This window comes from Heptranchias perlo, chromosome 27, assembly GCF_035084215.1.
Source record: "Heptranchias perlo isolate sHepPer1 chromosome 27, sHepPer1.hap1, whole genome shotgun sequence".
Lineage (NCBI taxonomy): Eukaryota > Metazoa > Chordata > Chondrichthyes > Hexanchiformes > Hexanchidae > Heptranchias > Heptranchias perlo.
This window is the reverse complement of record NC_090351.1, coordinates 39,797,406-39,812,851: the sequence shown is the minus strand read 5'-3', so window position 1 is coordinate 39,812,851 and position 15,446 is coordinate 39,797,406. Positions and strand designations below refer to the sequence as shown.

The window sequence follows — 15,446 nt, the reverse complement described above, 5'->3', positions numbered from 1 at the left end:
CCACCCCCCCCCCTCTTCCACCCCCCCCTCTTCCACCCCCCCCCCTCTTCCACCCCCCCCCCTCTTCCACCCCCCCCCCTCTTCCACCCCCCCCCCCTCTTCCACCCCCCCCCCTCTTCCACCCCCCCCCCTCTTCCACCCCCCCCCCTCTTCCACCCCCCCCCTCTTCCACCCCCCCCCTCTTCCACCCCCCCCCTCTTCCACCCCCCCCCCTCTTCCACCCCCCCCCTCTTCCACCCCCCCCCTCTTCCACCCCCCCCCTCTTCCACCCCCCCCCTCTTCCACCCCCCCCCTCTTCCACCCCCCCCCTCTTCCACCCCCCCCCCTCTTCCACCCCCCCCCCCTCTTCCACCACTCTCCCACCCAGCCTCCCCTCTCTCTCTCCCACCCAGCCTCCCCTCTCTCTCTCCCACCCAGCCTCCCCTCTCTCTCTCTCCCACCCAGCCTCCCCTCTCTCTCTCTCCCACCCAGCCTCCCTCTCTCTCTCTCCCACCCAGGCTCCCCCCTCCCCCCTCTCTCTCTCTCTCTCTCCCACCCAGCCTCCCTCTCTCTCTCTCTCTCTCTCTCTCTCTCCCACCCAGCCTCCCTCTCTCTCTCTCTCCCACACCCAGCCTCCCCCCTCTCTCTCTCCCACACCCAGCCTCCCCCCTCTCTCTCTCCCACACCCAGCCTCCCCCCTCTCTCTCTCCCCCACCCAGCCTCCCCCCCTCTCTCTCTCCCCCACCCAGCCTCCCCCCTCTCTCTCTCCCCCACCCAGCCTCCCCCCTCTCTCTCTCCCCCACCCAGCCTCCCCCCTCTCTCTCTCCCCCACCCAGCCTCCCCCCTCTCTCTCTCCCCCACCCAGCCTCCCCCCTCTCTCTCTCCCCCACCCAGCCTCCCCCCTCTCTCTCTCCCCCACCCAGCCTCCCCCCTCTCTCTCTCCCCCACCCAGCCTCCCCCCTCTCTCTCTCCCCCACCCAGGCTCCCCCCTCTCTCTCTCCCCCACCCAGGCTCCCCCCCCTCTCTCTCCCCCACCCAGCCTCCCCCCTCTCTCTCTCCCCCACCCAGGCTCCCCCCTCTCTCTCTCCCCCACCCAGCCTCCCCCCTCTCTCTCTCCCCCACCCAGCCTCCCCCCTCTCTCTCTCCCCCACCCAGCCTCCCCCCTCTCTCTCTCCCCCACCCAGCCTCCCCCCTCTCTCTCTCCCCCACCCAGCCTCCCCCCTCTCTCTCTCCCCCACCCAGCCTCCCCCTCTCTCTGCCCCACCCAGCCTCCCCCCTCTCTCTGCCCCACCCAGCCTCCCCCCTCTCTCTGCCCCACCCAGCCTCCCCCCTCTCTCTCTCTCCCACCCAGCCTCCCCTCTCTCTCTCTCTCCCACCCAGCCTCCCCTCTCTCTCTCTCTCCCACCCAGCCTCCCCTCTCTCTCTCTCTCCCACCCAGCCTCCCCTCTCTCTCTCTCTCTCTCTCTCTCCCCCACCCAGCCATTGGAGCTGGTGTAAAAGGAAGAGTGTGGTGGTATGACAAGCTTGTTAACCCTCCAGGATTTGTAGATTAATCTCCAGGATACTGCTATGAACAACCTGGGATAAAAATCATGGCATTAAAGCAAATTGTGTTTTTCATTTTGCTTTTGTTTATTAGTTATAAAAATAATGATGATGGGAAAAAAAAATGCTGTTTAACTGACAGCGAAGAATCATCCAATCCCGTAACAAGGAATCAGCTTGCTTTCTACTTAGCGTTGGAAGGCAGTTCCTGTGAGGATTGACATGTTGGGTGACCAATGGCGGGAACGTGGGGGAGTGATGAAATCTCCAGGAATACATCCAACCTGAGTTGGCAACACCATGGTACGACCGTATTCCAGTAGGACTGGCCACACCAATACCTTGATATATCGAAGAGGCAGATCAGACGCCTTGCTCAGAAACCACGAGGGGCACAAGCACCCGTGTGACTCTCCAATAATCAGCCCGACCTCCGCAACCTCTGAAAGAAATCACGTTCCCCTAGTGCCTGAGAAATGAATTCATTTCTGCCTGGAAGACAGACCTGGAACAAGCTGCTGTCGGTTGCAAACCGTGATTTGAGCCAAGGGGCAGCAATATAATGGGCAGAAATGTCAGCCTTGGCTCAGTGGGTCGTCCCCTCGCCTCCGAGTCATAAGAAATAGGAGCAGGAGTAGGCCAATCGGCCCCTCGAGCCTGCTCCGCCATTCAATAAGATCATGGCTGATCTGATCCTAACCTCAAATCTAAATTCATGTCCAATTTCCTGCCCGCTCCCCGTAACCCCTAATTCCCTTTACTTCTAGGAAACTGTCTAGTTCTGTTTAAAATTTATTTAATGATGTAGCTTCCACAGCTTCCTGGGGCAGCAAATTCCACAGACCTACTACCCTCTGAGTGAAGAAGTTTCTCCTCATCTCAGTTTTGATAGAGCAGCCCCTTATTCTAGGTCATGGGTTAGAGCCCCACCCCAGAGATTTGAGCACATAATCTAAGATGACGCTTTAGTGCAGTACTGGGGGAGTGTTGCACTGTCAGAGGTGCCATCTTTGGGATGAGATGTTAAACCGAGGTCCTGTCTGCCCTCTCAGCTGGACGTTAATGATCCCATGGCACTATTTTGAAGAGAAGGGGAGTTCTCCCCAATGTTCCGGCTAATATTTATTCCTCAACCTTACCTAAGGAAGGATATATTTGCCTTAGAGGAAGCGCAAGAAAGGTTCACTAGATTGATTCCTGGGATGAGAGGGTTGTCCTATGAGGAAAGATTGAGTAGAATGGGCCTATACTCTCCGGAGTATAGAAGAATGAGAGGTGATCTCATTGAAACATTTAAGATTCTAAGAGGACGTGATAGGGTAAATGCTGAGAGTATGTTTCCCCCGGCTGGAGAGTCTAGAACTAGGGCTCGTAGTCTCAGGATAAGGGGTCGGCCATTTAGGACTGAGACCAGGAGGAATTTCTTCACTCAGCGGGTCATGAATGTTTGGAATTCTCTACCCCAGGGGGCTCTGGATGCTGAGTCGTTGAGTATATTCAAGACTGGGATTGATAAATTTTTAGACTTTAAGGGAATCAAGAGATACGGGGATCAGGCGGGAAAGTGGAGTTGAGGTCGGAGATCAGCCATGATCTTAGTGAATGGCGGAGCAGGCTTGAGAGGCCGTATGCCCTACTCGTGCTCCTATTTCTTAGGTTCTTTTACTATCCTGCACCTCCAGCGTAGGTTAGATACAGAGTAAAGCTCCCTCTACACTGTCCCATCAAACGCTCCCAGGGCAGGTACAGCACAGGTTAGATACAGAGTAAAGCTCCCTCTACACTGTCACATCAAACACTTCTTCCTCTTACTTGATGTTCATACCTTGAAGTCAGTGATGAGACAATCTCATCTACATATTATTTTCCAAAACAAGTCCACAATCTCTGTTGACTCTGGCTGAACGGTGAATCACTGACTAATTGATGAGTCCACTCATTCATATTTCATTCCTGGTATCAGTGGCATCGTGTAATTGTTTCCCAGTAGTTGGAGAATTTGTTTTGTGAGTTAATACTTGGATTTTGATCTCAACCTTCTGATGGATAAATTTAGTTCCTGTAACGTGTTTCATGGAAACATAACGTAAAACATTCCACTCCCCCGCGCCCCCCTGCCTACCAACCCCGCGCGAACGCTACTTACGTGGCCGTGTGCAGAGACTAACAGTTAACACTGCAATCACAGGACATCAGCACAAGAGGGTATCAATGAACTTTGTAAATACAGCCAATAAATATAGCACCTTTTACGACCTCAAGACGTCCCAAAGCGCTTTACAGCTAATTAAGAACTTTTGAAACGTAGTCACTGTTGTAATGTAGGAAACGCAGCAGCCAATTTGTGTACAGCAAGCTCCCACAAACAGCAATGAGATAAATAATCAGGTAATTTTTTTTTAGTGATGTTGGTTGAGGGAAAACTATCGGCCTGGTCACCCCTGCTCTTCTTCGAAGAAACAGTGGCCATGGGATCTTTTACATCCACCTGAGAGGGCAGTCAGGGCCTCGGTTTAACATCTCATCCGAAAGACTGCACCTCCGACAGTGCAGCGCTCCCTCAGTACTGGCACTGGGAGTGTCAGCCTGGATTTTGCGCTCAAGCACCTTGCTTGAATCCACAACCTTCTGACTCAGAGTCGAGAGTGCTGCCCACTGAGTCACAACTGACACTAAACATGATGTGGAGATGCCGGTGATGGACTGGGGTGGACAAATGTAAGGAATCTTACAACACCAGGTTATAGTCCAACAAATTTATTTTAAAATCACAAGCTTTCGGAGATTATCTCCTTCGTCAGATGATTGAATGAAAAGGTTCTCAAATCGCATATCTTATACGATGTTGGGACAGCATCACACCAATCAAAAGGTGTCGTTGTTATTCAAACAGGCCAGACACTAAACATGTCAGCTTAGTCAGCATCCAGAAAAGCCAGGTTAACATTTCAGATGTTGACCCTTCCTCAGAACTGGAATTCCTGGAACATTCATTCACCTGTCTCTCCTCTTAAGTTAAAAACAGTGGATGTCCAAAGGGACTTAGGGGTTCAGGTACACCGATCATTGAAGTGTCATGAACAGGTGCAGAAAATAATCAAGAAGGCAAATGGAATGCTGGCCTTTATATCTAGAGGACTAGAGTACAAGGGGGCAGAAGTTATGCTGCAGCTATACAAAACCCTGGTTAGACCGCACCTGGAGTACTGTGAGCAGTTCTGGGCACCGCACCTTCGGAAGGACATATTGGCCTTGGAGGGAGTGCAGCGTAGGTTTACTAGAATGATACCCGGACTTCAAGGGTTAAGTTACGAGGAGAGATTACACAAATTGGGGTTGTATTCTCTAGAGTTTCGAAGGTTAATGGATGATCTGATCGAAGTTTATAAGATATTAAGGGGAACAGATAGGGTGGATAGAGAGAAACTATTTCTGCTGGTTGGGGATTTTAGGAGTAGGGGGCACAGTCTAAAAATTAGAGCCAGACCTTTCAGGAGCGAGATTAGAAAACATTTCTACACACAAAAGGTTGTAGAAGTTTGGAACTCTCTTCCGCAAACGGCAATTGATACTAGCTCAATTGCTAAATTTAAATCTGAGATAGATAGCTTTTTGGCCACCAAAGGTATTAAGGGATATGGGCCAAAGGCAGGTATATGGAGTTAGATCACAGATCAGCCATGATCTTATCAAATGGCGGAGCGGGCAGGAGGGGCTGAATGGCCTACTCCTGTTCCTATGTTCTCTCTCGTTATAGTTGCCGACGGAACTGCCACTAAAACGTTTGCAGTTTTTGTTTTCCTTTCTAACCCAGCTGAATGTGTACCTGGTGTGGGCGATAACCAAACTCCAGCCTGTTCGCTCTCTCCGTGTACAGAATTGCTAATCTCAGTACAAAGTCTATCTGAATTACCCGCTTTTGCCTCCTGTACTAAAATTCACACAAAGGCTGTGAGGGTCTGACCACTTTCACACCGACCCATTTTAGTTTTGATTGAGTGGAGGAGCAAACTGATTCAGGGACCGATTCGGATCACAGTTGCTGGTTTGGTGCAGCTGACAGGCTCCCTTCACGTGATTCCTCCACCTGTGAAGCTCATCCCAAGCCTGCGATCTCGGAATTGCAGGGAATCAAATAATCCAGAAAGTCCAAAAAAAAAACTGTGCATCCCCAGGCAGCGAGTTCTCAGGATAGAACTCAGTCAGATTCAGTTCAACGCCCAGTTTGGGGCATAACTTGACTGGTGCTCAACAGCACTCAACTGAGAGGGCCCCAGTCAATCAATACGCTAATCATGCCCATTTCATGCTGGGTCAAAACCTTAGAAAAGTTGTAGAGAGCTGTTTCTGAGGCCTCCAGTGTGTTGCCTTTATCTCCTAGTTTTTTTCTACATTTTAAAAAAATGTGCATAAAAGCCGCCATATTTTCCGATGCGGCTTCTGTTGTGGCTTGGAGAATCCAACCAGACACTTGCTGGGACCCATCTTGTGGAGACACTTGCTGTTTGGAGATGCACAGTATGACCACCAGGACAGAGAAGGGGTTCAAAGAATCGTACAGCGCGGAAGGAGGCCATTCGGCCCATCGTGCCTGTGTCGGCTCTTTGAAAGAGCTATCCAATTAAGAACATAAGAACAAAAGAAATAGGAGCAGGAGTGGGCCAATCGGCCCCTCGAGCCTGCTCCGCCATTCAACAAGACCATGGCCGATCCGATCCCAACCTCAAATCTAAATTCATGTCCAATTTCCTGCCCGCTCCCGGTAATTAGTCCCATTTCCCTGCTCTTTCCCCATAGCCCTGCAACTTTTTCCCCTTCAAGTATTTATCCAACTCCCTTTTGAAAGTCATTATTGAATCTGCTTCCATCGCCCTTTCAGGCAGTGCATTAAAAAAATTCTCCTCATCTCGCCTCTGATTCTTTTGCCAATTATTTTAAATCTATGTCCTCTGGTTACCGACCCTTCTGCCACTGGAAACAGTTTGTCCTTATTTATTCTATCAAAACCCCTCATGATTTTGAACACCTCTGTTAAATCTCCCGTTAACCTGCTCTGTCCTAAGGAGAACAACCCCAGCTTCTCCAGTCTCTCCACATAATTGAAGTCCCTCATCCCCGGTACCATTCTCATAAATCTCATTTGCACCCTCTCTAAAGCCTTGACATCCTTCCTAAAGTGTGGTGCCCAGAATTGGACAAATTACTCCAGTTGGGGCCTAACCAGTGTTTTATAAAGGTTTAGTATAACTTCCTTGCTTTTGTACTCTACGTCTCATAAGAACATAAGAAATAGGAGCAGGAGAAGGCCAATCGGCCCCTCGAGCCTGCTCCGCCATTCAATAAGATCATGGCTGATCTGATCCTAACCTCAAATCTAAATTCATGTCCAATTTCCTGCCCGCTCCCCGTAACCCCTAATTCCCTTTACTTCTAGGAAACTGTCTATTTCTGTTTTAAATTTATTCAATGATGTAGCTTCCACAGCTTCCTGGGGCAGCAAATTCCACAGACCTACCACCCTCTGAGTGAAGAAGTTTCCCCTCATCTCAGTTTTGAAGGAGCAGCCCCTTATTCTAAGATTATGCCCCCTAGTTCTAGTTTCACGTATCCTTGGGAACATCCTTACCGCATCCACCCGATCAAGCCCCTTCACAATCTCTTATATGTTTCAATAAGATCGCCTCTCATTCTTCTGAACTCCAATGAGTAGAGTCCCAATCTATTCAACCTCTCCTCATATGTCCGCCCCCTCATCCCCGGGATTAACCGAGTGAACCTTCTTTGTACTGCCTCGAGAGCAAGTATGTCTTTTCTTAAGTATGGAGACCAAAACTGTATGCAGTATTCCAGGTGCGGTCTCACCAATACCTTATATAACTGCAGCAATACCTCCCTGTTTTTATATTCTATCCCCCTAGCAATAAAAGCCAACATTCCGTTGGCCTTCTTGATCACCTGGTCTCTGTTTATAAAGCCATGGATCCCAAATGCTCTTTTAACATCCGTCTCAACCTGTCCTGCCACCTTTGTGTATGTGCATTCCCAGTTCTCTCTGCTCCCGCGCTCCCTTTAAAATTGTACCATTTAGTTTATATTGCCTCTCCTCATTCTTCCTACCTAAATGCATCACTGCACTCATCTGGGAATCTCAGCATGTTTTCTGGAAAAGAAGGCCCCATCTCACCAACCCGGTTGAATATTTGGGAGAAGTTACAAAAGTTGGTGGATGTCGGAAGTCACCGGTCGACGTTGTGTATCTCGACCTCCGCGAAGCCTTCGACAAGGCGCCACACCAGAGCAACCTTCAGTCCCACGTGGGCAGATTTTGGGGTTGGGTGAAGAACTGGTTACCTTCCCGCAGACGGCAATTGTTTTTGATGGGAGTGATTCTGCGTGGGCTTCGGTCCCCAGTGGAGTTTTAAGTAAAATTTCATTCTCGGGATGTGGGCGTCGCTGGCAAGGCTGGCATTTATTGCCCATCCCCTAGTTACCCAGGTTTGATTCAACTGAGTGTCTTGCTGGGCCACCTCAGGGGGCAGTTAAGAGTCAACCACGTTGGTGTGGGGACTGGAGTCACCTATAGGCCCAGACCGGGTAAGGACGGCAGGTTTCCTTCCCTAAAGGGACGTTAGTGAACCAGTTGGATTTTCACCACAATCCGACAGCTTCATGGTCGCTGATCACGCAGTGTGAGGTCTCTTGTTATCACCATCGTTATTGAGGATCTGGATGAAAAAACGATCGCAAGTACGTGGATAATACAAGGATATCAGCGGGTGTGAGGATGTTGGATTGGCCGGGAGTCTCCAAGAATTAAATACCAGTCTCCAGAACACTGCTACGATCAACACCTGGGAGAGAAAGAAATCATAGGAGCAATAAAAAAAAGTATTTAAAGAAAACATTTCTTTGAACACTTTTGTTCATTTAGTGATAGAAATATCGAACAGTGGGGAAAAAGGCTTTATGTGGATTGGGTGACGGGGTTTATGTGGATTGTGAGTTATTGGGAGTTCCGCTGCCCTGACTGAGGGTCTTGGTTTATTAGGATCTTTTCCATATTTAATACAGTTTTGTGCAGATGGATAAAGCAATTTGATGGTAATGTGTAAAGCCTCAGGTTAGAGATTTGGGCATTTAGTTACACAGCCTGCTTCCGACCACCAAGTTTAAAGAATCAGCATTTTAATATTATGGAACATCGATGGTTATAACTTAACTGGGATCTTGCTGTGCAGTTTATTGACCTATTTTTTTCTGTTTAATTTATTGCCGCTGGGGGTGGGGCCTGGCTCATTACCTATTCAAATACTCGTTACATATTCATGAGCCGATTAATATTCATGAGCTGATTAATATTCATGTACCGCGGCCGCTTCCTTCTCCCGGCCGCCGGCAGGCGAGGCCCAGGCTGTCGCCGCGCTCAGGCCGCGGTCCGGTTACCGGCACAGGGGCGGCGGGTGGAGGTGAGAGCGGGGGCCGGTGCTCCGGGCCCCGACACTCGGCTCAGACCGGGCCCTGGTACAGCACCGGGGGCAGGGGGAGTGTGGGGGATTGGGGTGTGTGGGGTATATGGGGGGGAGTGTGGGGGATTGGGGAGTGTGGGGGATTGGGGTGTGTGGGGTATATGGGGGGTGGGGTATATGGGGGGTGTGGGGTATATGGGGGGGAGTGTGGGGTATATGGGGGGGACTGTGGGGAGTGTGGGGTATATGGGGGGGAGTGTGGGGTATATGGGGGGGAGTGTGGGGTATATGGGGGGGATTGGGGAGTGTGGGGTATATGGGGGGAGTGTGGGGTATATGGGGGGACTGTGGGGTATATGGGGGGGGAGTGTGGGGTATATGGGGGGGGAGTGTGGGGTATATGGGGGGATTGGGGAGTGTGGGGTATATGGGGGGGAGTGTGGGGTATATGGGGGGGAGTGTGGGGTATATGGGGGGGGAGTGTGGGGTATAGGGGGATTGGGGTATATGTGGGGGAGTGGGGTATATGGGGGGGGGAGTGTGGGGTATATGGGGGGGGAGTGTGGGGTATATGGGGGGGAGTGTGGGGTATATGGGGGGATTGGGGTATATGTGGGGGAGTCTGATGAATGTGGGGTATATTGGGGCGATGTGGGGGAGTGGGGTATGTGGGGAGTGTTGGGTATATCGGGATGGGATATCTGGGGAAGGGTGGGGGGGTAGGAGTTTACAGAAGAGTATAGAGAATGACAGTATGGGGAGAGTTGGCGGGGGTGAGGGGATGTTTGGGGGCTGAAGGGTATACCAGGGTGCGTTGGGGATGGGGTATACATGGGGTTAATGAGGGTATGCGGGGCGTTGGGAAAGATATACCGGAGAATGTGGGGGGAATGTGAGCTTTGGAGGTGTATAGGTGAGTGCGGCGGATGGGGTGCTGTCGATTCCCAGGGTTCCAGGTTTGATGCCCCCTGAAGCTGATGCTATCAGTTACCGGGTGCAGTGTAAACCTCGGCTCTCACATTACTCGATAGCTCAGTACCATGTTCTGCTTCTGACCTCTCTCCGTGTAGCTTAAGTTTTTTGGGGTCAGGTTTGCTGATGTTGACTCCAAACCAGCGAAGGTCACAAAGGTCCCTCCGAATCAGACCCACCCCCCAGACTCTCCTCCGGCTTTATGTGAATTTTCTTTTGCAGATAAGATGAGTCGCTGGTGACTGAGCACCAAATGGCCTCGAAAACAACTGACGCCATAACATGGTACCAGAAAAAGGTACGAGCCCAACATCTGGGATCAACCGGATCTGTAACTGGGGCAGTGGGTACAGTATTGGGGCAACATTGTATTATACTTATCTATCCCTCTGCTAGGTCCCAGTGACTTTATCAATCCCTCTAATAGGTCCCAGTTACTTTATCCATCCCTCTGTTCAGCCCCACGATGTTTATCAATCCCTCTTGTAGGTATCAATACCTCTGATAAGTCCAAATGTATTTATCAATCCCTCTGAGCGGTCTCAGTTTGTTTAACAATCCCTCTGACAGGTCCCAGTGTGTTAATCAACACGTCTGATGGGTCCCATTGAAACATATAAAATTCTAAGAGGCCTCGACAGGGTAAATGCTGAGAGGCTGTTTCCCCTGGCTGGAAAGTCTAGAACTAGGGGACAAAGCCTCAAGATAAGGGGTTGGATATTTAGGACTGAGATGAGGAGGAATTTCTTCACTCAGAGGGTTTGCATATTTGGAATTCTCTACCCCAGAGGGCAGTGGATGCTCAGTCGTTGAGTATATTCAAGATTGAGATCGATAGATTTTTGGACTCTAAGGGAATCAAGGGATATGGGGATCGGGCAGGAAAGTGGAGTTGAGGTCGAAGATCAGCCATGATCTTATTGAATGGCGGAGCAGGCTCGAAGGGCCGTTTGGCCTACTCCTGCTCCTAGTTCTTATGTTCTTATAAGATCTGCAACTGGGACAATGGGTACAGCATTGGGGGCAATAAGAGCTGTAATGGACCAATGGGAACGGCATTGGGGGCAACAGGTGAATAGACCAGCATATCCGATTATAACGCTGCTGCAACAATCAGAATTACGAAATGTTTTCCACTTGTTTTTCACCCGATTGACATTGTTCCGTTTCAGATCGGAGCGTACGACCAACAGATCTGGGAAAAGTCGATCGAACAGACGGAGATTAAGGTGGGGCTCAGCCACTCTGGGTAACGCTCTGATAAAATGCTCCGTGCTTCTCACTCCCCCTCTGATTGAGAAGCCGGGTGAGACTCGCTTTCCCCAAAGGTTGGGTGGAGGATAGGGGGGGAGAGACTGTGTTCCTGGGTATGTCAGGTGGCTCGGGCGTTGGGTTATTAATCCATCGGGCAGTGCGGGCCGGTCCAGTGATGGTTGTTAACCTTCCAGCGTAGCTTCCGCTGGGCAAAGACTGACAGTGTTCCTGCGATTTTTGCCTAAGAATCAAATGGATTTTTTGTTGTTGACAAATTGGAGAGGAGAGGAGTCGCTGTAGTTTCTGGTTCCGGAAACTGTTTCAAGGATTTAAAAGAAGCATTGACATTTTTCATAGAACAATTTTCAAAATCCTTTTCATTAACAATTGTCCTTCATTTCACATCGCATTGTTCACAGTGATTGATACCCGCTTCACATACACTGACCGATCGGTCAGCGAGTAAAGTGAGTACCGATCGGTCAGCGAGTAAAGTGAGTACCGATCGGTCAGCGAGTAAAGTGAGTACCGATCGGTCAGGGCGCGTACGGCGGGCGCGGAGCGGTCAGGGCGTGTACGGCGGAGTGGTCAGGGCGCGTACGGCGGAGTGGTCAGGGCGCGTACGGCGGAGTGGTCAGGGCGCGTACGGCGGGCGCGGAGCGGTCAGGGCGTGTACGGCGGAGCGGTCAGGGCGCGTACGGCGGGCGCGGAGCGGTCAGGGCGTGTACGGCGGAGCGGTCAGGGCGCGTACGGCGGGCGCGGAGCGGTCAGCGTGTGCACGTATAATCTATACTGATTGGTTAGGCCTTAGCTGGAGAATTGTGTACAATTCTGGGCACCGCCCTTCGGGAAAGATGTCAAGGCCTTGGAGAGGATACAAAGGAGGTTTATCAGAGATGAGAAACTTCAGTTATGTGGAGAGTTTGGAGAAACTGGGATTGTTCTCCTTACAGTAGAGAAGGTTAAGAGGAGATTTAATAGAGGAGTTCAAAATTTGAGGGGTTTTGATAGAGCAAGTAGGGAGAAACTGTTTCCTCTGGCAAGTGGGTCGGTGACCAGAGGTCATAGATTTAAAATAATTGGTAAAACAACTAGAGGGGAGATGAGTTTTTTTCTCACACGGTTATTATGGTCTGAAACGGTTGTGGAATCAGATTCCATAGGAACTTTCAAAAGGCAATTGGACATGTACTTGAAGAGGGTTATGGGGAAAAAGCTGGGGTGTTGGACTAAATTGGACAGCTCCTTCAGAGAGCCAGCACAGGCACAGTGGATTGAATGGCCTCCTTCTTCTGTGCTGTAAGATTCTATGGTCAGTTTAGGTATAATATGTACTGATTGGTCAGTTTATGTATAATGGGTATCAATTAATCAATGTATGTATGATGGGTACTGATTGGTCAGTGTATCATGGGTCCCACTTGTATGGTCAAGCAGCCTTGGTCAATATATGGGTCCAGAGCACCATCTAACCCCCCCCTTCACCCCGTCCGGCAGAAAATGACACTGCGTGTAAAATCGACGACTCAGTTTCTTCAATTGTTTAGTCTGCAACACCGGAGGAGCTGGGAATCCCACGCCGTGTTAGAAATGGGTGTTTCCTGGCAGTATTCCACGCTGTGTGCAGAGAGCTTCCCAGCAGCACGAGCTCGAATGTCCTTTAGAGGAGGTGCAGCATTGTTAAACAGAACGTGTTTGGTTCATTCCAGGGTCTGCGAAGCAAGCCCAAGAAGACAGGCCGAATAAAGTCCGATCTGATAGATGTCGACCTTGTAAGAGGTGAGAGCAACAAGGGAGATTTCTACATCTTTTTATCACATTCTGTCTTTTAAGAACATAAGAACATAAGAAATAGGAGCAGGAGAAGGCCAATCGGCCCCTCGGGCCTGCTCCGCCATTCAATAAGATCATGGCTGATCTGATCCTAACCTCAAATCTAAATTCATGTCCAATTTCCTGCCCGCTCCCCGTAACTCCTAATTCCCTTTACTTCTAGGAAACTGTCTATTTCTGTTTTAAATTTATTTAATGATGTAACTTCCACAGCTTCCTGGGGCAGCAAATTCCACAGACCTACTACCCTCTGAGTGAAGAAGTTTCTCCTCATCTCAGTTTTCAAAGAGCAGCCCCTTATTCTGAGATTGTGCCCCCTAGTTCTAGTTTCACCCATCCTTGGGAACATCCTTACCGCATCCACCCGATCAAGCCCCTTCACAATCTTATATGTTTCAGTAAGATCGCCTCTCATTCTTCTGAACTCCACTGAGTAGAGTCCCAATCTACTCAACCTCTCCTCATATGTCCGCCCCCTCATCCCCGGGATTAACCGAGTGAACCTTCTAATCTTGCTTGGTGTTTAATCCCACTTTCCAGTTCTTGCTCTGTAGGTCACAGCACTTCAAATGCATATCCAAGTACTTTTTAAATGAGTTGAGGGTTTCTGCCTCTACCAGCCTTTCAGGCAGTGAGTTCCAGATCCCCACCACCATCTGGGTGAAAAAAATTCTCCTCAGCTCCCCTCTAATCCTTCTACCAATTACTTTAAATCTATGCCCCCTGGTTATTGACCTCTCTGCTAATGGAAATAGGTCCTTCTCGTCCACTCTATCTAGGCCCCTCATAATTTTATACACCTCAATTAAATCTCCCCTCAGCCTCCTCTGTTCCAAAGAAAACAACCCCAGCCGATGCAATCTGTCATCATAGCTAAAATTCTCCAGTCCTGGCAACGTCCTCATAAATCTCCTCTGTACCCTCTCTGGTGCAATCGCCTCTTTCCATTGTTACCATCTGTCCCTCAAATAGCAGGGCACTCCATCGAGCAGTGGCCTTATACGCAGCATAGTGCCCCCTCACTCATAGGAACAGGAGGAGCCCGTTCAGCCACTCTAGCCTGTTCCACCAGTCAGTTAGATCATGGCTGATCAGTACCTTAGCTCCATTTACCCACCTTGGTTCCATAACCACAAGGAACAAAAAGAGTAGTGCTGAACGGTTGTTTTTCGGACTGGAGGGAGGTGTACAGTGGTGTTCCCCAGGGGTCGGTGCTGGGACCATTGCTTTATTTGATATATGTTAATGACTTGGACTTGAGTGTACAAGGCACAATTTCAAAATTTGCAGATGACACAAAACTTGGAAGGGTAGTGAGGAGGATAGTGATAGACTTCATGAGGATATAGACAGGCTGATGGCAAGGGCGGACACGTGGCAGATGAAATTTAACGCAGAAAAATGTGAAGTGATACATTTTGGTAGGAAGAACGAGAAGAAGCAATATAAACTAAGGGGTGCAGGAACAGAGAGATCTGGGGATATATGTGCACAAATCGCTGAAGGTGGCAGGGCAGGTTGAGAAAGCAGTTAAGAAAGTATATGAGATCCTGGGCTTTATAAATAGAGGCATAGAGTACAAAAGCAAGGAAGTCGTAATGAACCTTTTATATAACACTGATTCGGCCACAACTAGAGTATTGTGTCCATTTCTGGGCACCGTGCTATAGGAAGGATGTGAAGGCCTTAGAAAGAGTGCAGAAAAGATTTATTAGAATGATTCCAGGGATGAGGGATTTCAGTTGTGTGGCTGGGGATGTTCACCGTTAGAGCAGAGAAGGTTGCGAGGAGATTTGATAGAGGTGTACAAAATCATGAAGGGTCTGGACAGAGTAGATAGAGAGAAACTGTTCCCATTGGCAGAAGGGGTCAAGAACCAGAGGACATAGATTTAAGGTGATTGGCAAAAAAACCAAAGGCGACATGAGGAAAAACTTTTTTACACAGCGAGTGGTTATGATCTGGAATGCACTGCCCGAGGGGGTGGTGGAGGCAGATTCAATCGTAGCCTTCAAAAAGGAATTGGATAAGTACTTGAAGGGAAAAAATTTGCAGGGCGACGGGGAAAGGGCGAGGGGAGTGGGACTAGCTGGATTGCTCTTGCAGAGAGCCGGCACGGACTCGGCGGGCCAAATGGCCTCCTTCCGTGCTGTAACCATTCTATGATTCTAACACCCTCGCCTAACAAAAATCTATCCATCTCCGTTTTGAAATTTTCAATTGACCCCCAGCCTCAACAGCTTTTTGGGGGAGAGAGTTCCAGATTTCCACTCCCCTTTGTGTGAGGAAGTGCTTCCTGACATCACCCCTGAACGGCCTAGCTCTAATTTTAAGGTTATGCCCCCTTGTTCTGGACTCCTCCCACCCCCCACCAGAGGAAATAGTTCCTCTCTATCT

The 15,446-nt window shown here is 49.7% G+C and overlaps 1 protein-coding gene across 3 annotated transcripts in view; it reads left to right on the top strand.

Moving 5' to 3' along the window:
• Positions 1–8,900: 8,900 nt before the first annotated feature.
• LOC137344616 (protein PHTF1-like) overlaps positions 8,901–15,446 on the top strand; it is a 31,577-nt gene continuing 25,031 nt past the window's right edge. For all 3 annotated transcript variants that reach the window (XM_068007727.1, XM_068007725.1, XM_068007724.1), the window contains exons 1-4: positions 8,901–8,990; positions 10,185–10,260; positions 11,135–11,191; positions 12,926–12,995. In XM_068007727.1, coding sequence (XP_067863828.1) covers positions 10,216–10,260; positions 11,135–11,191; positions 12,926–12,995 — 172 coding nt within the window. In that variant the 5' untranslated portion in view covers positions 8,901–8,990; positions 10,185–10,215. The remainder of the gene's footprint in view (positions 8,991–10,184; positions 10,261–11,134; positions 11,192–12,925; positions 12,996–15,446) is intronic.